This window comes from Siphateles boraxobius, unplaced genomic scaffold (genome assembly GCF_051911475.1).
Source record: "Siphateles boraxobius isolate OS27281-9 unplaced genomic scaffold, OSU_SipBor_1 53, whole genome shotgun sequence".
NCBI classification, from domain to species: domain Eukaryota; kingdom Metazoa; phylum Chordata; class Actinopteri; order Cypriniformes; family Leuciscidae; genus Siphateles; species Siphateles boraxobius.
In genome coordinates this window covers 13,616,287-13,642,500 of record NW_027509175.1, presented here as the reverse complement: position 1 = coordinate 13,642,500, position 26,214 = coordinate 13,616,287, and the positions used below count along the sequence as shown (strand labels likewise).

The 26,214-nt window shown below is 37.1% G+C and overlaps 1 protein-coding gene across 39 annotated transcripts in view; it reads left to right on the top strand.

Annotated features, from left to right (window-relative positions):
* The window catches only part of mbnl2 (muscleblind-like splicing regulator 2), an 87,300-nt gene that overhangs the window by 45,464 nt on the left and 15,622 nt on the right, over window positions 1–26,214 (top strand). For all 39 annotated transcript variants that reach the window (XR_013195445.1, XM_077205427.1, XM_077205420.1 and 36 more), the window contains exons 3-5: window positions 19,558–19,722; window positions 21,184–21,384; window positions 22,756–23,010. Coding sequence is in view for 38 of the 39 variants with exons in the window: in XM_077205427.1 (XP_077061542.1) it covers window positions 19,558–19,722; window positions 21,184–21,384; window positions 22,756–23,010 (621 nt within the window). In the remaining variant the exon portion in view is untranslated. The remainder of the gene's footprint in view (window positions 1–19,557; window positions 19,723–21,183; window positions 21,385–22,755; window positions 23,011–26,214) is intronic.

Genomic DNA, 26,214 nt, shown 5'->3' with positions numbered 1-26,214 from the left:
CTTAAAAACAAACATGTTGTTTAACGGCCGCTCGGTTCATTCACTTTACTGGAGTCATGAAGATTTATTAGTAACGCAGACAGATGCATTTCAGAAATAGCACAGAGCACTTGTGCCAGTGATCGTCATCTCAGTGGTCTTAGACGTATTGAAGATACGTATATGTTTGCTTTTACCTTCAAGAAACACTTGAAAAGAAGGCTGCTGGTACTGTTAATTATTATAATTAATTGTATACGATTGATTGTTCAAATAATTGACAAATGTGGCCAATCAAAAGTATGCATAGAAAGATTAATAAATGCTGTTCTTATGAACTTTCTATTCATTAAAGAATCCAGAAAAACATCATGGTTACCACAAAAATATGAAGCAGCAAAACAAAAATGTTTTCAAAATTGATAATAACCATAAATGTTTCTCGAGCTTGCAAATCATCATATTAGAACGATTTCTCGTGTAACACTGAAGACTGGAGTAATACTTAAAAAGTAGTTGAGTAGCTGTGGAGTTTAATTGTGAACAAACAAGTATACATGTTTACATTCATTCTTAAGGTGTAACAAATTTGTGGAAAGCATTTCCTTCCCCATTAATGGTAAATTAAGATATTTATAGTTTTTTTGGTCATATCGCCCAGCCTAAAATATAAATGTAAACGCATTCCAAATAATTTCTTAAAAGTTCCTAATCAGTTATAATGCTTTCTTAGAAGGTAGCTCCCTATGTAGACAGTTGGCTCATCAGGTTTTGGAACAGAGACATAGATTCATAGAAGATAAATAGATGTTTTCAGTTTAAACTAACAGACAGTAATGTTATGGTTACACTTTACAATAAGGTTAATTAGTTAACTTACCTTAGTTAACATGAACTAAGAATGAACAATACTTCAGCATTTATTAATCTTAGTTAATATCAATTTCAACATTTACTAATACATTATTCAAATCAAAGTTTGTATTTGTTAACATTAGTTAATGCACTGTGAACTAACATGAACAAACAATAAACAGGAGTATTTTTATTAACTAACATTAACAAAGATTAATAAATACTGCAACAAATGTTTTGCTCATTGTTAGTTCATGTTAGTTAATACATTAGCTAATGTTGACGAATGAACCTTTAAATTACATTCATAATGCATTAAAACAAGTTCTTTTCCGCTTCTGATTGCACGTGGCCCGAAAGCAGTCCGTATCCGGCGTATCACGTTACATCGCCCAATAAACAGGGCGAAACATGATGTGACCGCATCCATTGAGAGTAGGTGTGTATAGCAGAGCGTCCCTCTGTCAGTCTGGCGCTGGAGGTCGTGGCCCACCGACGTTAAGACGCAGCCGGGGTTTGGCAGAGTTCACGGATGAAAGTCAGATCGGCTGTGGCCAATTTCACACTCAGCAGATGCCTACGCCACTGAACTGGCACGACAGGTGGGGGATGCTAATTGGCAGCGTGTATATATGGTTACAGAGGGACTGACGCAGAGCTGTCAGCGTGAAGAAGAGGGGGAGCAGGTGGGCCTCAACTAGTTTATTTTGTGATTATGTGTGCTGTTTTAAAGTCCCCCTATATCTTAAAACTGAAACCAAAATTACATCTTTAAATGTTTTTTTTCTTGAAAACAAACTTCATACCTTAAAATAGTTTGATTGTAACTCTACACTAGAGATGTGACGGGGAGGCGGGGGCGGGGGGTTGTAAAATAATTACATCGCTTTTAAAAAGCTGGTGCGGCACTACATTTTACTTTCACTTTTAAATTGGCGTCAATTCACTTGTCGCAGGGAGTTTGATTGACAGGCGATCTGACCAATCATAAGTCAGGAGAGTTAGAAGATTAACGTTGGTGGATTTGAACTTGAAAAACTGTGTACTGACTAGGGCTGGGACGGTTACCGCAATACCGCGGTCACGTGACTCCAACCGCGGGTCTGAGCTCGGCACCGTCATCACCGCAAACCCCCCCCCCAAAAAACCATTGGCCTACACATGAGTGCACGTTGTGTCTAATGATATGGATTCATTGATTCTAATGACATGGATTATTTCTAATGATGGATTCAAGAGATCGCACCGGCGCTTCCACGTTCCTCCTGATTATAGTCTGCTATATTTGCTTCTTATTTATTAATTCCAGGCAATTAGTTAATGAAACAGTGATTAAAATTAAGATACAATTTATACAAAGCGTAATTTAAAGAAAGGCTTTCTACAAAAGAAAACTTAATAAAGTGGTCAAAATCATTTAAAGCGGTTTACCGCTATACCGTGGTAATATCTTGCTTTTCAACCGCGGTAAGAAAAAATCCATACCACCACAGCCCTAGAACTGACGTCTTTCCACGACAGTCTTCCTGATGTTTATTCATGCTTATTTGATGCTATAAATTAACTAAGGAAGGTTCTCTTTTGTCTTGTCACGCTTGAATGGTTTAAAAGCATTTGCATTAATAAGAGCGTGATCGTACAACGCTAGTCAACGGGTGACAGAAAAAAACGGATGCAGCGTTTTAATTGTGTTAAAGATTTTTAGCGCTTTAAACTGAAAAAAAATTGACATGGTGGGCAAGTGATGAAACCAGTGTTGCAAATGAACACCGTGTAACACCGACTATCGTAGCAAGCCTACTCGACACCCTTGCCTCATTTAGTATACGCGGCTCTATGAATATGCGAATGAGCCCCGCCTCCACTCACTCACTCAGCTCAGAGATCCACTCGTTGACGATCACATGTTGATCTGATTGGTTACAAGGTAGTTTGTGACGTCAGAAACACCAGCGATTTCAAACCGTGTTTTTGAGACTGACTTTTGTTCACTGCAGTTTTAAGGAGAAAATACTCAGCAATGCTGTTAACTTATAAATTTACACATGGTTTGTCTTAAAGCATATTAAAAACACCACATAGACATATAAACAACATTAAAAAGCTTGATTTTCACCACATGGGGACTTTAATGGCGAATGTTATTATATCACACTTATATGAATGAATAACTTAAATTGACTTTTTTTGACACAGTGGCTAATAAATGTTTTTACCAGTTATTTAATGGGTATTATAATGTATTGAAATATATGATTATTTGCCTTTAATTTTTATTTTCCCAATCTAATCACGATGTAGTTGTTTATCCTGCTGTTTCACCAACAAATGATTTATCAAGGGTAGTGTTAATTTCGTTAACAAAAACTATGACGAAAGACTTTTTTTCCCACTACTAATATGTGCCGATGATGAGGATAACTGTGGCTATATTAAAATGCAATATCGTTGATGAAAAATTGTGAGACTAAGATGTAGTTAAAAAATATATATTTTTGTAAAAAAAAAAATTTTTTTAAAAAGGAGACAAAATATTACAGAGAGTTTTTAACAAGCCTCTACGAGCTTTCTTGCTGGCGGTTGCCAGATGTCAAGAGTTTAAATCCCCCAATCAGAGATTTTCACTTAAAACGAGACATTTTCTGCCCTGTGTTTTAATTAATCTTTGCAATCTGGAAAACTACATCCGCTGTTAGCTGTGATTTAAATCTGCCATCAAACGTTTCCAGTGAAAAACTGTAATAAATCAAAACATGAATATCGACTGTATTGTTTGTTGATTGAATGCTCTTACGCAACCTCTGTTTGACAATACACAGTCTTTGTTGCTGTTTTAATAGAAAAACATTCATGTGATTTGGAATTATTAGAATTACTATTAGGAATTTCACTGTTTTAGATTTCGAGAAGTGTCTTGTTTTACCAGTTTTCATAATGTAGAGAGTGTGTTAATAAAATAAATCAATATAAGTTTATATACAAAACAGAATAAGATTGACTAAATATGATTTAAAAAAAAAAAGAAAGTAAATTTGAGACAGGACAAGAGTAAATAAAAAAATAGCTGATGAAATTAACACTATCCAATAATGATTTCACTGTTTTAAAACATGGTCATGTTAAAATCTCTATAATTTATGGCCTCAATTGGCTTTTTGCTTTTATAAATCAACGATAAAAGCAATATGATAAAACATCAATATTCAGAAGAATTCTTCTTGCTAGAGGGGTTTTTTAGTCTAATTATATATATTAAGAAAATGTAACTGACGTAATTATCAGAATAAGCAATTCCTCTAGCTAGTAATCTTTGTAGTCAAACTCTAGGATGTTTACTTGCAACTTAGTGCATTAATATACAATGCACATCAGAACAAAGTTATTTCTTATTTTGATTTGTTTTAGATGCGTCCCGCTGTTTTCCCATTTCTCCATGTTTCTTCGTAAATGTTTAATATCAATATTTATCATATGAATATCGAATTTTGAAACCGGAAAATAATAATTCAATGTAAACAGGGTTCAATTCTGCTGTAAAACAGCTCTTGAAAGAAAATAGTGTCATTGTTCAGCTGAAGTCAGTTCAGTGTTGATTCAGTTTCGTCCAATGATAAAAATCATCAAATATGAAATGGGTTCAATTAAAGCAGCTCTGTAGAAAACCGTGATGCCATCGTCCAGTTATCCGACACTCGAATCAGAAATATTGCTGAAAATCATGTGTCCCCAGAGGCTACAATATCAAGGAACTCCATCGGTGACAGAAATGGAGAAAAAGGGCCAGGCTCAGTCGAGGGACCAGCTTTCCTCTGGCCAAATCAATGAACATGCTGTGCAAATACTAGATCCTACTAGTCTTATCTGCTGTTTTATATAATCAGATGTGGTCAGGTATTGACATCTGAGAGGGAGTGAAGGGAACGTGTGCTCTTGAAACGGATGCGTCACACTGATGCGCTTCTATCATTTACAGACACTTCAGTCGTGTTAAGAGACTCCCGTCGGCCTCGCTCGGTCCTCGTGATGCTGGGACTCATCAACGAGCACAGGAGAATATGGCGATGAAGGCCATGAAATGTCAGGACACACGTGGTGTAGTCATGCTGCTGACGCGTTAGCTGTTGTTCTAGTCAAGAGCTCTGTTTGTCAGGCATAAAAGCATTGAGCAGAAATGTGTGGGATGGTTTCGTGAATGCATTAAAGGGTTAGTTTTGTCATGATTTATTCATCTTTATGTCGTTCCAAACCCATGTGACTTTCTTGCTCTCGTAGAACACAAAAGGAGATACCATGCAATGCACATGCTGCTCTTTTCCATGCGTTCGGCTACGTTAAAGGGACATTGTGTAGGAATTTCTCCCATCTAGTGGTGAAATTGTATTTTGCATTCAAGCAAATTGTGCTCTCCAGCGCCTCGCTTTTTCAAATGCGTGTTGCATCTACGGTAGCTGTTATGTACCAAAAAGCCATGACAGGATGCCTTCTAATAGCACTTTGTCGAGTTTTCCTTCGGGTGAACAGGTTTGTTATTTCAAACAAACTGTAACTTGACACAACGAACAAACGAATGTTACAGTATGAATAATACCAGTGCAATGCAGCCTTTTAAACTTGCCGGGCCGTGAAGCGTCTCTCGCTGCTCTGCTCCTCCGGTTCTGCTGCTTTCAGTCACGTGACACTGGCTCTGAACAATAACCCGTTGTGGAAACGCGTTGGCCTAGTACTTTTTGTCCCTCTCTGCTATTATAGTTTTTCAAGATGGCGGAACGACATGGAAGCCTCCGTGGACCTACTCGTCATATGTATATAAAGATAATAAATTCTTTGTTTACGAGGATAAGTCAGATAATTGGCAGAGGTATTTGTAAACCATTGAGGACATATTTATGAATAAAAATATTGATTTTAGATAATAAAAATACATAAACTACACATAGTCCCTTTAACTGAAAAATTATATATTCTGTATTTAAATGATCTAATAAAATAAATGATAATAAAAAAAATCGTATTATTAATAGTAAATATTCCCTTTTACTAAATTTCAAACATTGTTAGTTTATGACTTGTTTAATCACAGAGAACTGCAGTGAAGTGGGACACTCGACACACGTGACTCTTTTACATTGGCAAACATGTGGTAAGTGTTGTAGATCGTTATTGGAAAGTCCTCTCTTCATCTGTGACAGATTGGCAGCTCTGACACCCACCCATGATCAAAACACAGCATCTGTGCATCAACACTGCGCATCTCAGATTTTCTCACCCAGGTTTGTCATGATGGAAGCTGGTCATCTCAATGATGTCTTAATTGAGAGATGTGAAGTTAGTTTTCCAAGAAATTTTTCGGGCTGTCAAGTTAACGCATGCACACAAGAAAAATTCAGTTTAACGCATTAAAAATATTCTTCGCAATTAACGCAGCATCCGTTTTTTCCCATCATCCTTTGGCTGCGCTGTACGATATGGCTACGTTATTGATCATTTTTGTATATTTCCTATCTGTTAGACCAAATTTTTAAAAAATAACTTTTAAAATTAAGTTTTTAAATATGTTGTTTTTTTACAATAATTTGTGTGTAATAGAATAATAGAATAATTTCTACAATTAACTGTGAAATTATTAGAATATGAAAATATATTAAAAACTTCAATGTTAGGGATTGATCACGATTAATTACAGAAACATGCTCAATCAATTAGTAAATATTTTTAATCGATTGATGGCACAAATTTTTATATATTTCCCCCTACCTGCATCAGCAAATTATAAGCAAACGAGTTTAAGTATGCTTGTTACTTGTTTATTTACTCATTTATTTAATCATTTACTGAATTTTATTATCACGGGAAATTACGCGTATGAAATTTTAATTATTGTCCCATCATTTTGCGAGCAACTGGTGATAAAGAAAAATGCTGCGTCGCCCTGAATCAGTGCATCACTACTGAATGACTGCACTTTAGCAGTGAGGCTGTTTTTGTGTGTGTGTTTGTATGCATGTGTGTATTAGAGAGTTTATTTGTGTGTTAAAGTGAGAATGTGTGGTGGATTATTGCGGCTCCCCAGGGTGGGCGTCACATCTCAGCACTTCACAGATGATCAGATTTACAGTGCTGGATCAGGCATGCTGAAGCAGACGGCCTCCTTTGTGCCCTACAGACACCAACACACTCATTCACTCATTCATGCCTCGTTCTTTTATCTGTTCATATTTTAAGTTTGTTTGCTTATTCATGTTCATGTATTGCCAATTTTTCCGTATTTCTTTTTTTTAATTAATTTAAAACTTTTTTTGTGCATTCATTTATTTAATTTATCTGTTCGTTAATTTATACATGCATTAAATTAAAAATGTATTTGTTAATTTCAGTTCAATTGTTCATTAATTTATTTCTGTAATTCATGCATTAAGCTATTTTTCATACTTTTTTCATTTTTATTTAATTTCAATTGTTTAGTCATGCATTCTTTCATTGGTTGATTTTTCATTTATTTGTTCATTAATGTATACTAATATATATATATACTACTATACTCATGCATTAAGTACATTTTTCCATATTTATATTTTTGAATTAATTTAATAATTATTTTTGTTGTGCATTAATTCAATTATTTGTTAATTAAAATCACAATTATGAATAGACAACTAAACAAAATAATGTAATTTATAGAGGTTCTGTCAATTTTAATTGCTGTCGTCTATTTAAAATGCACAACAAATTAGAATTGTTTTTACTGAATGAATGATTCAATGACTCACTCATGAAGTCTTCACTTGTTTCATTGCTGGATGAATCAGTGTTTTTGAACAAATCTCTTGAACGAATGATTCAATTACAAATAAATTTTTAACCATCACTTCTCGCCACCTACTGGTGTAATGATGCAATTAATACAATCTTTATTTGATGCATCGAGTTATTTTCAAAAGCTGATTTGCTCTATTTTGGTCACTACCGTTGACATCAGTGTTTATATCAAAACTATTAACTTTTGTCCCAGCACTTCTATGATAATTTGAATGATTGCAACTCAAAAATAATGATACTATGTTGTTGAAAAGTCTGTTTGTGAAGACTGTCTGATTCATACGTATACATGAAAACTGCTCTCTGAAAGGTTTATTAGACACAGCCGAATCGTTGTCATTTAGGTCATTCGTGCAGCTCTAGTATTTATGCATTTAATCATTTTTTCATGCTTTCACTATTTTATAAACTAATTTAATCGTTCATTTAGTCATGCATTCATTCATTTGTTCATTAAATTGTGAATTCATGCATTCATTAATTTTTTCATTCATGCATCGCTCATTCACATAGTATGCAAACATGCTCAGAATATTTAAATGTACTGATTGTGTTAATATACAACTAAACAAAACTCAATTTACTGTAAGATTCATTTTAGGTTGAGGCCTGAAAACAAAGATCACCTTTTTCCACGGCAGAATTAATATAATGCTGCTTTAACAACCAATGTTGTGGCTGGAAAAGGATTTCTTTGTTGTGTTAGAGTTCATTGACTTCAATTATATTGCAAAGACTGGTCACTATATTCAAAGAAGAAGAAAGAAATCTAGGTTTTGAATGACGTGGCAGAATTCTCACTTTTAGTTTAATCAGAGCTAATATTGTTCGCTCGCTGTGGCTCAACACAAGGTTGGCTGTCATCATCACAGTGTTTTCCCTGACCTTGAGACTTCAGCTTGTGGTTTGATGCATCAGCACAACTAAAAACAAACATAGAGAGTGTGCAAAGCGAGTTAAGATGCAACACATTAATCTTTTGTCACTCTTTTAGTCTTTGTGCACCAGCCGCCTCCCGTTTTCTCTGCAACTCCTACCCAGACCATGAGGGCGTCCATGTTGAATCCGTGCACCTGCTTAAATGGGACTGCGTATAGATTTTGAAATCTGAGGAGCTTTCGGTGGTGCAGATTCTGAGCCGTGAGCGTGTGCCGGTGTTCATGACGTGCTCAGGCACTGATAGAAATACGTGTGTGTGTGTGTGTGTGTGTGTGTTTGTGCGTGCTGCTGGGATGTCCCTGCAGATGACAGGTTATGTGAGAATGGTCGTTTTAATGAGAGTCTTTCTCAGGCTTAGGTGAGCGGGATCTAGTCTTTCTTGCGCATTAATCTCAGACACGTCAGAGCCGTCTGTGGGATTATTGCTGCGGAGTCCAATGCATGCATAATTACCAGCGGAAGAAACGGCTTTAAATGCATTTCAGGCATGTTCACATGATGTCATAATCTGCTCATTATACTGCTTCATTTATTACACTCAGTTATAAATATACTTTTGTAAACTGCAAGTGCATGCAAAGACGAATGTGCACACAAAAACTCACAGCAAAAATAATATAGTTTGCAGTCTAAATTGAGATAAGAAAAAGAGACAATAAATATACATTTATGTATTTCTATTAGTTTTTCTTCGGTTACTGCACAGTGCACATACACACAAACATATTCATATTCACATATCCATTCACAAAAGTGTTTTCTTGAAATCAATTGTTACATGATTGTAGCTACACTCATTATTTTCTCTATTAAGAGCTGCTTATTCATGCATTAAATGTGTAAAATGAAACAACTTTGTATTGCAAACTGCACTGCAGACATATATATTAGATACATATAAGATTTACGCATTTATGTGTGCGTTAGTAACATTAACTAAACCAGCGTCAGGCAGTATTTCCCCATAAGTCTCTCTCACCTCATTATTTGTAATTGCCTTTTCCGCTACAGTGAAACTCACTTTGAGGAAGCGGCGATCTGGAAGAAGCTGATCCTGCATTGAGTTTAATAAACTCTCACTTCTCACATCTGCAAATAACATCTCAGCAGAGGAAAGAATCTGAAACATCCCCAAAGTGAGGATGCACTGACCATAAATATTCCACAAACTGCATTTTGCATTATTTCTTTTTCTCTTTAGTTTGTTAACGTTAGAAAAAAATTGTAAAAGCATTGTTCTTGCATTGCAAATATGACCTGGACATTAAGGAAATGAAGCATCACAGGACTTACAGACTTTCAGTACTGTGCAAGACTAAAGAATTAGTGTAATGTTTCAATTCCTTCTGTATTTCACTGATTCAGTTCCACTCTATACGCTCGCTAACCACAGAGCCCTTCATTTTAAAGCAGGAAGTGATGTCGCTGAACAGTAGGTCATACTCCATATGATGAGTGCGGGAAATGGAGATGCGTGAAATGGATCAGAACTCCGGAAGAGGATCCGGGAGGGTTGACTCAGTCAAGAGGCTATAACTACTTTCTCATCCACCTTTGCACCGTCAACCTTGTTGGTTCTGGTTGCAGGCAAGTTCACTTAGTTAGGTTTCCTTTGACCGCTAGAGGAAACTCATTGGTGGCCGTTGATGGCTGTGGGCGACCATGCATTCACGACCAGACACGAGACACCTTCTTGGGTCACAGCTTCATCACACACCCGTTTGTGAGCAGGTTTTGAAGGTACTTTTTCAGTGTCACATTCAGTCTGTGAGCATGAAGGCATGAGAGACCAGCTAGGCTCCATGAGACTCCATTGCCCTTCAGCAACGCAAACTGACAGATGCATTTTCAGGCTGATGGCCAGACAACTGGGGCATGACCATATCTCTGTTTCTTGTGATGGTTCACTCCGGAGGGTTCACACTCATGAGTATACTCTTGTTTTGTGGTTAATATTAGTGGCTAAAGCACAGGGATAGTAACCAGAAAGTTACTGATTCGAGTTCCTGAAGGTGCAAACCATCAGCCATTGTGTCCTTGAGCAGGACATAAACTTGAAATCAACATATTAGCCTTGTTTACTGTATTAATATGTGTTCCCAGTTTTATTGAAAGCTTCATTAGTGTCTATAGATTGTTTTTCTTCATCAGTCATCAATAAATATTTGCTCCACTTCTGAATTGCAAGGGGTTCGTGAGTTGACGAAAAGCTAATAATTCATTAATTTATAAAAATTTACAAAAAACAAAACATTTTTATTCAGAAATTAAACATTTTTTAATTATTAATTGAAGTGTTATTGCTATTATTTTGGCTTGAGTTAGCCATGAATATGGAGTAGCCTTTGCTGATATGCTGTCAAATTATAAAGGAAATAATTTTAAAATAAAAACAATAAAAATAAAACGCTTACCAAAATATATAAATATTTTATTTGTTTATACCTGATTATTGAAATATTAACTTAAAATCTCATCGCTCCGTGGACAAAAAAACTTAGTGTGGGAATACCCAAAGTAATATGATAATGGTCAATGTAAATTTATTAAAGATTATAGTAATAATTGCAAAAAAACAATTAGAGATGATCTGGAGAATGAACTTCAACCTAGTCTTGATTTGGAAATGCATTCATTTAATATTCAGGTTTACTTTGCAATACAGAAGAAAATTGTTTGCCAATGTTGTTTCATGTTGAATGCGAGTCAATTTAGATAAGAGTTTAAGTGGCTTGCATTCACCAGTCAGCTGATACACATGATGTCCTGTTCATGACATTCAACTGTGTGTGTGTGTGTGAGTGTGTGTATTCAATGAGAGAAACTTGTTTTTATCAGTGAATACGTGCTGAGGCATCAAGACGTCTCAGTGTTTGCAGGGCCGCCCTCATCAGAAGTAATGCAGCTCGCCGCTGGAATAAAGGCCCATTGAGACTCAAATGCAAATGGGTGTTTGGGTGTTGGAGGCCACAACTGAGGCTCGATTCTCCTTCTCCTCTGAAAATGGCCCCTGTGTTTGTCTCCCACCCGCCAGCACTGTTGGATTACTTTTGACTGCAAGCCCGGAAAATCAAGGAAACCGGAGTCGAGGAGAGAAGCGGGTCCGTGGCTCAAGCTCTAATTTGTGGTCGATCGGTCATATAGTAGAGGATGACAAAGGCCGTTTAACATTCTCCGTCATTTAGTGTTTGGCAAGATGACAGTAAAAACTAGGAATTTATCTATTGTTAGGAGATTCTGCAGGGAAAATCTCAGTGTAAATCTATTATTAGAGTCTGAAAACACACTTGACCTCAGTTATACCCTAATTAGCATGTTCACCCTAAACGCTAATTTTCTTGAAAATGCGTTACGTTCATATAGGTGAGTGATGGGAATTACTTGGCTTGAGTCTGGGCCACAGATATTAAATGGGTTAAGTGGTTTTAATCCTAATCTCTCCATGAAATGGAGAACATTGTTCCCAGTCCTCGCTGGGATTGAGTTGAGGAGACTGTATAGAACATTTACTGTCAGTTTATGGTGTTGGTGCTGCGGTTCAGATGCTTCAGGTGCACTCGTTTCTGTGCTTTGAAAGGGGCGAGAGCTTTTAGGGGTTCAAAGAAGTCATTCACAGTAAGTGGAGTTAATTTGTCTAAAAGCTTTCTGGTTACCTGATACCCTCCTGGTGTTCACAACTGACTGAAAGACTTTCTCTAATGCACTTAAACAGCTGTGGTGTGACGCCGCACTTGTGGTGCTTATGTGGGCGACACGGGTTCAAATCTGAATCAATCAGTATCCTGATTGCACCTTTCTTCACCATTATTTCCTGTTTATCTATCTATCGTTCTATCTCTCGTTCTATCTCACTGTCTATCTGTCTGTTGTTGTGTCTGTCGTTCTCTCTAGCTATTTGTCCATCTGTCGTTCTATCTATGGTCAGTCTGTCTGTTGACTTTTTGCCGTTCTATCAGTCTGTATAACTGTCTATATCTATCGATTGATCCTCCGTTCCTTTGGATCGTTCGTTCCGTCATTCGTTCGTTCTACCTGTTGTTCGTTCTACATATTGATCTAGTCTTCTATCATATCTATCTGTCTGTGTGTATCTATATCTATCTATCGATCAATCTTTCTTTTGTTCCTTCGTTCATTCCTTCTATCTATCTGTCTGTCTATCATCTATTGTTCTATTTATATTTGTATCCATCGCTCTATCATCAATCCATCCATCTATCGTTCTATCCATCCATCCATCTATCTATCTATTGTTCTATCCATCCATCTATCTATCTATTGTTCTATCCATCCATCTATCTATCGTTCCATCCATCAATCTATCTATTATTATACCATCCATCCATCCATTAGGGGTATTGAAATTAATCGTTTCTACGATGCATCGCAATGCAGACGAGGACGATTTGGTATCGATTCAGTAATAGACCATAACCGATTATAATGTACTGACGCTTTTCTGACGTCATTTATCGCGTATGTGCTTTGTCACGGTAGCATACAATGACAGAGGGAGGCGAGTAATTAAAAATGCTCCAACTACTTTAAAAGCCTACATCTGGGCACATTTCAGGTTTTATACAACCTGGTAAGCACGACCTGGGGAAGACACGCGCTGTGTGCGCCTCATGTCACGCACAAATAGAATATGCAGGAGGTAATACACTAACTTGATAAACCACGTTAGCCTTTTTCACCGCGAGCTGTTAGCGCCTGCAGAGTCTGAGCGCTTTAGAGTAAGCGGATGAGCTCCAACATCACCCGAATCCACAGCCAAAAATCATCCACCCGCCCCAATAATGCTCTCTGATTTAAGTATCCGCACCCGATGGTCAATTATTCTCTGTTGTTACGCGTGATTATAAATGGATGATCGTCACCTTCAACAGCCACTCGGCGATGGTTTATGCGTGCATCAGAGTGACATTATACACTGATGAATGAGCGCTGCTTTTAAATGGACATTTCTTTAAAACAAAATTGATAAACAGACTTAACTCCCTTGAAACTTAAACTGTAATGTCATTGTTTCTGTCACTGCGACTTCCCGAATAGGCGAACACGTCCGCGCACGCACACATCACTATTGAAGTAAAATTGAAAATTGAGGATGCAGTGCATCGCGATATCGAATTGAACCAAATCGATGACATGATCATCGTAATCGAACCGAACCGTGAGACCAGTGTAGGGTCACACCCCTACCATCTATCTATCTATCTATCTATCTATCTATCTATCTATCTATCTATCGTTCCATCCATCCATCCATCCAAGTTTTTAGAAACTCTCTCTTTTATATTAATTATTTTTCCTTAGAATCAAATTGTAATTCTGCATCCCTTTCGCTACCTCAAACAAATTAAGGAATTGAATTTGAATTGAAAAGGCCTTCTGAATTCAGTTCCGTCTCATACAGGTATGAGATTGAGGGACAGTCCAACGAAAGTCCCAACATGATGACAAGGACACTCATGACAGAAGACTGTCTTTGTCAGCATTCCCAGGAGCTCATCCCGTTAAGCCTCTTTAATCTCACTCTCTCACTGTGCCGTATAGTAATAATCAAGCCTATTTATTTAAGTGCCGTGCGGGAGAGTGACGGGCCCGGCGTGACCCACTGTACTTTCACTCAGTGCTGGTCAGACCACACGACGGCAATGTCACTGAGAACACTTCACTGCCTTTCACATCGACATTTGCTTGATTTTCATGTCAGTCATAGAGATTGTATCACAATTTTAAAGTTGTAGTAAATCTATATATGCGTCACAGTCTAGTAGTCCCTTGAGCTCAGTAGATTGTGAGTAGCGTTTTGTTCATGCCGCATTAATGGTTGTCTAACTCATTTTATCTGACATGTAGGGTCTGACGGGTCACTTCTCTTGAGGCACAAACTCATTTTCCATTATTTTAGGTATTTGAAACAAACATTGACTGGTATTGCTTGCTAATGCAGGGATACTTGACCGTTTTAAATATGTTTGCATATCGCCTTTGAGGTCAAAGTTACTCCAGATATAGATATTTTTCACTGAAGTAACGCACACACCTGAGTTTGTATTGCAGCTTCACTTTTCAAGTCACATTTATTTATATACAGTAGAGCTTTATATAGTACAGATTGTTTAAAAGCAGCCTTACAGTAATAAAGCAGAAAATAACTGTCTTTGAAAATACGTGCGCTAAACATGGGTGGCGGAAAAAGTAGATTTTCTGTCTTCACTAAATTAAAAATCCAGCATTTGAGTGAAATAAAAACATGTTTGATCTTCAAAATACAGTTAAACTGAACTCAGTTCAAATTCATATATATATATATTTCTTTCCAAACTGAAGCAGTTTAATTGCTGTCAGTGTGAACACACCTTTATTCTCTAATTGCCAAGACTGTGATAAGATCAAAAACTCAATTCAGTGCAAATGCAGATTCATTTGTGATGCTGAGTATGTAAACCACTCTTTTTCTTTTCCTTTCACGACATCAAATGCATTAAATGAAACTAGATTGATTGTGTGTTGCTTTACATTGTCATAAATGGCCAGGACACGATGCAAATAGATGTTGATGAGCGTTCACACTGACAACATTTTGCAGCTGCAAAGTGAAGTGAATCACGCATTTTCAGTGATACTGTCAATCAACAGTACGTCATTTTGGTTCAGTCGCTGTCAGTGTGAACAAAGCTAGATTGTGCTACATCTGGAATTCAATCCAGTTCAAATTCATATTCATTTGTGATGTGATGTATCTTTCAGGATGTGAAATGCAGTAAATTAAGACTACGCCACATGATGCTCATTAACATGCTTTGAACGGCTTGCAATGACAAGCCTCCATGAACCTTGTAAATCTTCTTTAAAGTTTCTTCTGCTTTTTATCTCCTTTAATGTCTTATTTTATCTCATCTCGGATTTCTAAATCCGGTGCCTCCATTAATTGCAGTGATGCAGTATTGTGTAGCACGTCGAGGATCGGTCATTTGATACAGAGCTTCTTCTCGTCCTCCATCAGCTCCATTCCTGCCGAGTTTGACGGTAAAAATAGACCATCCCTCCTTCATTATTGAATCAGCAGTCTCCTCTCAATCACACAGCAAATCAAACCCCTCATGCATATTCCAGTACGATCCTTCGCACAGCATCGAAAATCCCGATGGTGGAAGTCCTCTATCAGGTGTCTTTCACTTCTCCTCACCGTCTGTCACTTCAGAGAGTCCGTCTTTTGGCCCGGACTGATTGGCTTTGACACCGTTCAGCTGTTATTCCAGCAGGGATATTGATAGCCATCGGCACCCTGATCCTATGGATTACAGACCTGCATATTTGGGAATTTGAGGGTGTTAAGTGTCTAGACCTGTCTTCAACTGGGCTTATAATTGATTATGTGTTTCTAACGAAGGATATTAGCATCATTTACACTAGTGGTAGTTAGCTTTTTCCCTGCCAGCGTTTAAAAAAAAAAAAGTTGCCAGCGTTTTTAGTCATTTTCACAAAACTATTCATATTTTGTTGTATGAATATCTGAACATGCAATTTATCAAAAGAATAACAGACCCTCTGGTTTTAAATGTAAAATCTGTTTTATTGTAGCTTCATGCATTATTTTTTTATCAACACTTGAATGTGGGTGAGTTTCATAAAAAAATCAACATTTTAAGCAAAAAGCTGAGCAAATCATATTTTTGTCAAAACTACATCCAGATCAGATTCAGAACGATGATCAAAACATAGATGGAGTAGATCGAGTCCATCAACACCCCTAAAGCTTCACACTAAAGCTCGTCCTGGGTCCACATTTCATTCGGTAACATTAGGAGTTTTGATTTATATGCTGTTTAATGTTGATGATCACGTTATTTTCATATCGCTTGTTTCTGCTTCTTCTTCTTCTTCTTCACCTGTGTTTTGATCTGGAGATTAAGTACTCTTTCAGAAGATGTGTAAAAGCGCCCCCTACCGTATAATAGTGAGGAAAAGTCCATGTGGGGAAGCGTTGTCTCACAAATGATGGAAATTCCCGTCAATGGCAGGGAAAGAGTTAAGATGTTTTAATGTTTTGGAAAGAAATCTTTTATGCTCATCAATCAACGCTGCATTTATTGGATCAAATATAATTTAAAAAACATAATAATGTGAAATATCATTACTATTTAATATAATGGTTAGTATTTGAATACATTTTCAAATGTAATGATGCAAAGCTTTATTATTCTAGTCTTCAGTGCCACATGATCCTTCAGAAATCCTTCTAATAACATTTCTGATTATTATAGTGTGTAGTTTACTGAAAGTGCATTCTGTAAGTGCACATTAATAGGTTTGGTGAACGAAAACACAAAGCTGTCAATAACGCAAAGCTTTTAAATGATCGCTAATGCAACGTATTGTGTGTGTGATCAATCACCCAAGGTCTCGACCGCGTTAAGAAAAGTCAGATATTTGGGGTCTGGCGCTGCGGTGAGCTGATTCAGCGCTGTTCAACTGTTTGGAGATCATGGAAATGACAGCCATGCTCCTTTTAGATCTAGTTTCGTGTTATTTATAGCACACTATCTCCATTGTAATCCGAGTAAGGAAGGATACCTGGACATCTTGCGCTTTTTTTCCTTGTTGTCATAAACCAACACAAGCAAGCAAGACCTCAGATAAGCTGAGCAAGCACATTCCTGCCAACGCTTCCCAAGATGTTTTCAAGGGATTTGTGACCTCCCTGCAACAATGCAGAGTACACTATAGCTCATTTAGGTCACATCTCTACTTTACACGGTCTCATACCCTTGATAAGGAAGCTTAAGTATTATGATTGAATTAATATTATGCAATTTGATCATAGTGAAATAAATTCTGATTTTCATTTTCATTCTGAGTTAATGTGGTTTATACACAGACTTTTGTCCTACTTTGTTCTTTCAGGTTTTCATTTTTGCATGTATGAAGCATTAGATCTGGTTAGCCATGAGCTCGTGTCAGGATAGTTTCAGTGTGAGATCTGACAGCTAGCACAATGCTTGTGTTTTTAGTGTGTAGTTAGCAGAAAAGTTAAAGATATTGCAAAATGGATAGGCTTGTGTACATGCAACACATGTGCATCAGCCTTTTCCACAATGTAGTAGTTTTATTTTTTTGCGTGTCATTTGTTATTCAAACAAATCATTTTTAAATGTAGCAGACATTAAAAACATAATTAAAAAATGCAGAATTTAGAAATAATATGTACAGTTAAATATAAAATGTACATTTTGAAATATAAAAGTAATTAAAAAAATCTTTCAATAATTTTTCATTTTTAAATTAATCAGAGACATTAAAAACAGAAATAAAATACAGAATTTAGAAATATGCTAAATTAAATTAAATATAATTAGCCATATTTATAATTTAAAAAAACTATATATTTCTTTGTACTAATGTCCTAATTATTACTTTATTCTATATCTATATTTGTGTTTCCTTCATTTTCCTAGTTTTGTAAGTATCGTGTGTGTGTGTGTGTGTGTGTGTGTGTGTGTGTGTGTGTGTGTGTGTGTGTGTGTGTGTGTGTGTGTGTGTGTGTTGTGTGTGCTCAAGGTTAGCGTGGAGATCTCGCAGCTGATGCTGTAGGACTCATGCAGGGCGATGAGCATCTGCAGAACACGAGAGATTCTGTGTGTGTGTGTGTGTGTGTGTCTGCAGTATGTGCTTCCGCTGCGCTTCTTTAACCCCTCCTCCTCCACTATTTCTCACATCTCATATCGGTTCGGCCTCCCGTGTCACTGGATATCCTGCAGTGGAGTTTTTATGCAAACACACGCTTGACCTTGTGAGAATATTCTTCTAACTTTGGCCTACTTAATTAATATTGCAGTATATAGCCGACATCTTCTCTGCATTGATGCTCCTTGTATTTCATGTTGAGTCATTTCTACACTGTTTTTAGCTCTCCTCTTCTTTTTTTTTTGCAGAGGCAAACTTCATTGATGTTATTTCTCATATTGTGAAATAAGATTTTAGTCATATCGCCCACGCCTAACGTGTAGTTCATTCTTTTAACTAAACTGATTTACTATTAATATAACAAAACATTCACCATTAAAATATTGCTTGCAAACAGTTTTATTTTGTCAATCTATCATTATAATATATTATGCTTTTGTAGTTGCGGCATCGAGTACTCCTGAAAATAAATGAAAACAAACCTTGACCCCTTGGGATAAATTAGTAGAAAGTAAATTAAAATATGCAAATAGATGTTGTTGTTGTTTACTGTATATAATTAGTCAATAGTCAAATAATAAGAGTGTAAAGATGTGATATGAATGTGAATAGCAGCAAGTCTTTTTTGAGAATTTGATGGGAAATGATTAGTGGTGTACCGATATATCGTGTCACAATATATCACACTACAAAAGTGCAACAATATGTATTGTGTATAGTTCACCCAAAATGAATGATAATGTAATGTGGGAATATTTGTGGGTCCTAATATATGCCAAATGTCTTATGTTACCAGTAAAAAGTGGCTAACATTATTTTAAATATGTCTAGTCAGTGAAAGTGTGCAAGCAAATTAGTCTAAAATAATTCTTGTCAGCTTCAGAATCATGAATATTGTTATTCTGGTGTCACTATTGTCCTGTGCATTGGGTTATCAGCACCAGGTCCAAGCCTATTCATTTACACCCACAATGTAATACCAAATTTAGCATTTTAATCAACATTTATTTCTTTTGTTAACCTTTTACCATATGTCTTGGAGTATCTCAATAATATCGTATCGTAAGTTCAGTATCGTCATGTATCGAATCGTGACATGAGTGTATCGTTACACAGATAAAATGGTTGTATTCATATTGAGATCTCTGATTTTTGAGCTGGCATTTGTTAGGGTACTCTAGGGTCTTTTTCGCAGGAGACTTCAGCAAATGTTTTAATTTTCACAAAATTGAGATTCTCACGAGTTGTCGTTTGTGATCTTTCCCGCCGTAGGGTCGGTGTACGAGAGAGAACTGTAAGTACCTTCACCCACCAGCGCATCTGAAGACGCAGCTGGAAATCAACGGACGCAACAACCTCATCCAGCAGAAGACGGCAGCAGCGATGCTGGCCCAGCAGATGCAGTTCATGATCCCCGGCACCACCATGCAACCAGTGGTAGGAGACCTGACGTCTGTCTTTCTAGATGCGTTTTGCTTTTATTGAGCCTTATACAGGGTTTCAATTCTGAATTAATGTGGTTTATACACAGACTTTTGCCCTGATTTGTTCTTCATTTCATTCAGTTTTACATTTTTGCATATATGATGCATTGCATTTGGTTAGCAATGAGCTCGTGTCAGGATAGTTTCAGTGTGAGATCTGACAGCTAGCACAATGCTTGTGTTTTTAGTGTGTAGTTAGCAGAAAAGTTAAAGATATTGCAAAATGGATACGCTTGTGTACATGCACACACATGTGCATCAGCCTTTTCCACGGGGCATTACAAAGAATTAAATGGATTTTGTGAAAATTAAGGCCTTAAATGGCATTAAAAAGCATTACATTTTAATCCACAGGCAGTCAAAATGTAGATAGTTTTGAAGAAAATGTTATATTATCAATTTATTTCAATCACTTCATTTAATTTGCTTTAGCAAAATTTGTACGTTAGTGTGATAAACACGCGGAACCAGTTTGGTAATTGCAATTTTGGTTTAGTTTCATCATTGCATCATCGTCAAACTGAATGGTTGCAATTCAGAATTTGGGACATGTCTATTTAAAAAAATATATAATTTATATATATATATATATATATATATATATATATATATATATATATATATATATAATATCCGTTGTTAGTCATGGGTCATGTATGGCATTACATTTTTTTTTAAATGCCATTAAAAAAAGGCATTAAAAAGCATTACATTTATTTGACGATACCTGCAGAAACCCTGCTTCCAGAAAGGGGAAGTTGTGATTCTATCATAATAATTGTTGTTTTCACGGTATTACAAATAAGTATTTTAAGCCTTTAAAAAATGCATGAATGATTTACCGATCATTATTACATATTCGGGTCTTTAGCATCCCAGATCTGTATCTAACACAGATGGAGCTGCCCCAATAGTATAACACTCTCCTGATATTTTAACAACTATTACAAAAGAATAAAATCATTTTGTCACCTTTTGGAACTTAGAAGGGTTAAAATTGCGCAAATGCTTTTTACCATCATCACTGTCGTCAGAGTGGAATTATAATGAACAAATAAAAAGAGCAATAATAATAGTGATGCTTGACTTAGCAAACAGCACTCATGAGAAATATTAAACAGCAGTATTTTAACATACCTTCAATTTGACATTTGTTTCCTTTTTAATACCTTTTAATATTGTTAATCTAAATGACATTAAAAACAGTCATAAAAAATTGAAAATTGTAATTCAATTAAACTTAATTAAAAAAAGTCTGTAAAACTATATATAATTTAATTTAGCAGACATTGAAAACAAAGTTGAAAAATAAAGAATTTCGAAATAGTAATGAGTTGAATATGTAAAAAAAATCTAATTTTAAAAAAAAAATAACAATATCATAATTCTATCATAATAATTGTTGTCTTCACAGCCTACATTTCCTGTCAGCCAAGGTCTGGGCTCGAACCCTGGACTGAGTTACGCGCCGTATCTGACTCCCATGAGCCACGGCATGGGTCTGGTCCCCACAGAGATGCTCTCCAGCACCCCTGTGATCGTCCCGGGCAGCCCGCCGGTCAACGTGCCGAGCTCGTCCTCCACACAGAAGCTACTGCGCACCGACAAGCTCGAGGTAAAGCGGCACACTGAGACATTACGAGGTCGTCATTTCATTCAGCTTGAGACGAGCCGCATCATTCTGAGCATTGCAATTATCGAAATCTAGACAAAAGGTATTGTAAAAGCTAAAGAATAAAAAAAAGTAAGTCTAGTTCATGCTTTTAACTTAAATGATGTACTATGTAAATAATTTACATAGCAAATGAACATAAGAGATAATTCAGTGTGCAATTACATGTAAATAAATAAATAAGACCAATCATATGTCAGTATGCAAATGAATGCAAGAGAGCATAATTCAGTATGTAAATATTAGCACTGTCGGCTAAATTCTGAATATTGAACATTTGAGTGAAATCCAGATCACTATGTAATACAATTAAATATTTACCTTTAAAATATTAATTGCATAAAGGTTGTTTTTTTTTAAATACACATTAATTGGCCTCAAAAGGATGCAGTAGTCAAACCCTTAACCCTTGGGTTGAACGGGTAGAAAGTGAAATTAAATGTGCAAATTGATGTTAGAGAGACCTATCACAATTCAGTATATTGGCAGACATAAGAAAGAATTGATCTGATATTTTGAGGAATCGTAATACAGTGTGCAAATTAATCGCAATCATAATACAGTATAAGATCAGCAACATTTTAATATGCAAATATGTGTAAAAAAAAAAGACCATAATTGAATTTAAAAGAGCCGTCATAAATCAGAATGCAAATTAACGTAAGAGAAAAGGACAATCATTCAGTATGTAATTACATGTAAAAAAAATCAATTATAATTCAAAAATAGAAAAAGAAAAGGCCAATCATATGTCAATATGCAAATTAATGCAAGAAAGCAGACCAGTCATAATTCAGTATGCAAATATTAGCATCATCACTGTCGGCTAAATTCGGAACATTTGAGTGAAGTCGAGGTCACTGGGAGATTTTCAGACTTTAATGTTGAAGTTTATTAAGACCGAAGGCTTTTGTCTGTGTGTTAAAGATGGAGCTGAATTTATTGCAGAAAAGTGTGAGAAGGAGGATAGAAAGAAGTGTGAGGCATTTCAATTCAGCACTGCCTTGCAAGAAAATAATCAGTGTGGTTGAAACAATAACAGTTGAAGGTTGTGTGTGTGTGTCACTAAATATGCGATCACTTAGCAACTGACTGATATCTGTGATAATAAGAGGCTCCGTTCCTCCCACACCGAGAGGCTGTTGCTGCTTTTGTTAATATTCAGCTCTGTGTGTGTGTGTTTATTTACCATACCTGTGCTCATACATGAAAGCTTTGTTTGAAACTTCCATGACTCACGTCTCTGTTTGCATATTTCTGTTGTGTTCCCTGTTTGTTTTGTCTGCGTGTTTGTTTTGCGTCCGCGAACGGCAGGTGTGTCGCGAGTTTCAGCGGGGAAACTGCGCGCGCGGCGAGACCGACTGCCGCTTCGCCCATCCTAGCGACAGCCCCATGATCGACACGAGCGACAACACGGTCACCGTGTGCATGGACTACATCAAGAGCCGCTGCTCGCGCGAGAAGTGCAAGTATTTCCACCCTCCAGCGCACCTTCAGGCCAAGATTAAAGCAGCTCAACATCAGGCTAACCAGACCGCCGTCGCAGCGCAGGCCGCCGCTGCAGCCATGGTGAGCCAATCACAGCATGCACAACTCACATTCAAATAACATGCAAACAATTCAACGTTTTAAAGAGTCATGTTAGAGGTTTTTAAATTTAACTTAATTTACTGTATTGAATCGTAACCAAGGCAGTGCTTAGAATTGTGAAACCTTTTCGGTTTTGTGTACGATAAAATCAATTGACAACACATGTTGAGAGAGACGCGCCGGCGGAGGTTGCGATTAGGATATCTGATGATGTTAGCACGTTAAATGTGGAGCACTGCTTTATTATTATAAGCCATGACCCATCTCCAGAATCTGGGCGGGGTTGCGTGCCAAATCTGTGTCGACTCCCTTATCTCGTCCCTGGAGGATTTTAGTCCTGCTAAACAGTGTTTGTAAAGAGAGAGAGAGAGTGCTTGAGAAGACAGCCTTGTGATAAAAATCACTCCCCCTTCTTATCCATCTTGTACAATACTGATCCGATCATTATTAGGAATAGGATATTTATATAATAAGCGCGATGGGTTAAAAGCTTTTTTGCTCACACCCTTGACTACACAAGGTCACGGGGGGCGGCTCACTTCCCCATTTCTCTGCCCAATGGGAGGCCTACTCTCCTCAAATCAGTCGAGATTAAATTAAGGTGATGGATAGCATCTTCATGCCAAACTGACGTGAATGCACAGGTTCATCTACTATCCAAGCGAAACTGTATTTTGGTCACATGCCAGGCTGCTCTCACTTGTCTACGTGTCTACACTACAAGCGAGCGAACTTCATGCACCATTATAAGCAAGCGATGTTGAGTTTTGTTGCATTTTGCACGTGCAGTGTAAGCGGCTTCGATTAGAATATCGATCATAATGAAAATCACAATCTATGCATGAATGCAGTTTATTCTGTTGCTTCACTTGCAGTATGGACAGTTTCGTTAATGTATATGGCTTCGATTATAACAGGTGCTATCAAGTTTTGCTGCGTCACAATCTCTGCATGCATGCAATTTTGTTGCATGGCTTTGCTGCTGCCTAGGCAGTTTTGGAGTAATCGACACTGCAAGCAAGCCATGCAGCAAAACTGCCTTGATCCCTTTAAAACCAATGAAACGCATGCTCTGCAAGTGAGTGATGCATCTAAACCAGTATTGCACATTTGCAGTGTAGACGGCTTTTTGTTGTTTATGGCAGCAACTGAGATTTGTCTACAATGCAAGTTAGCAAAACAAAACTAGATGTCTCCTGTTATAATCAGCAAAACTGTCCATATTGAGAGAAGTGTGATGCAATAAAACTCGATATTGCATGCTTGTAGACTAGCTTTGTTGTTTATAATGGGATTGGGGATTGTGTTGCAACAAAACTAGATCACTCCCATTATAATCAACAGAAGAGATTTGCAAGCTAGCGGTATAAATAGCTTTATTGTTTATGATGCAAGTAATCCAAATTTTTATTGCTTTATTGCAATGTTTCTCAAGCCAACATAAAATTTGTCTTGGACTTTTTTGTCTAGTTTTATTTACACTGCAAAAAGCAAAGCAACACAATAAAACTACATTGCTCCTGTTTAAGTTGTCTACACTGCAAGCAACGCAATGCAATGTGAAACTTGTGTGCATGCAGTGTAGGAAGCTTTATTGATTATCATGAAAGCATGTACTTTTTTCTACAATGCAATGCAAGAAAACTAGATCGCTCCTTTTATAATCAATAAAACTGTATACGTTACAAATTCACAATGCAATGCTACAAATTGCGTGAACTTGTCGTTTATAATGGGAACGATCTAGTTTTCTTGCACTGCGTCGCTCATTTAATTGATTATAAGGGCGAGGAGGATGTAGTCTGGTCGCGTCACTCACTCGCTTGCAGTGTAGACACGGTGTTTGGCAGCAAGCTTTCGCGCTTCCACATCTCACGCTGGTGTGGTTTCATTTTGTTGCGTTTGCTGTCATGACACTCACATGCTTGGCCTCATTCGTTTTGCTGTTAACTCCATTTTCGCTTTTGCTTTTGCCCTGAACCTTTTTTCCACTGTGGCGTCTGGGTCAGAAGGTGACGCGAGGACAGTATCAGCTCACCAGCCATAACAATAAAACAAGAGTGCAAATAAAGAGCCAGGTTTCCCGAGCGTACAGCGACCTGAGATAAACCGCCGGCTTTAGCTTCAGTTTAAACGCTGCTAGCCTTAGGGTGCAATGTCCTTTCCCTTATTATGATGCGATGACATCACAGATTTTTTCCTAGGGTTTAAACCAGGCCGCTTACTGAAGCAATCGATCCCTGCACCCGTGACCCAAAGCGAAAGAGTTTAAAAGTGAGAGACAGATGATACGGTTATATTTTCTTCATTTTCTTGTCTTTTATTTTCTCTTTGTTTTGTTTTTCTCCAGTGGAAGGTTATGTAATTCTGTATGATAAATCCCTGTGGGTGGCACATTTATTTTAATGGTTCTCTATGTTGGCGGAGGGGAGCAAAACATGAAACTCTTGGTTACAAGAATGCCTTCAGCATGCACGAATGAAGTGCATCTTATTCTGATGTTTATTAAAAGCCTACGTATAAGCTCTGTTCCTAAACTTACTGATCTGCCCACCTAGACAGCACTAGACTCTATCGTAAACATGACGCTACGGCTTGTGCATTGTTATTCTGCTTTCTAAGAAATTCATGCAGCAAGTATCCTTCAGGGAGAGTTTAATCCCAGAATGCACGAGACAAGCTCAGTGAACAGTTCGATTTTAATGCAGAAAGTATCACGGAAATCGCTCAGTCATAAAAACGGCCAATTTGCTGCTGTATATTTTAATGCTTAGAGTGTTAGTTTAGCAACATGCAAAAGTCAGACTTTAGTTGCGACTCAGTGCATTTTGCATGAGAAGTGTTTACTGCGTAGTGCACTATGTTGTTTTTCAAATAAGTCACTTATGCTTGAGAAGGTCGCAGCCTATGTAGACAGCAATGCAGCACACTAGGTTTTTGAACAGAGCTTCGAGAGAGTACAGGCATAGATGTTTTTCCTGTTTATAAAATGTTCCTCTTTCTTTAAATGACTCTTCAAGTGCATCATATTTCCCTCGTACAACCCATTTGCTGTAATCTGTGACTATACCATAAAGAAAAACAGATGCATTTTTTTCTTTTCCACAATCTTTTTTCTTTTCTTTTGTGTGGATATTCTGATTTGAAGCATTTTTGCATGGCCCTCAGCGTCATCTCATTTCA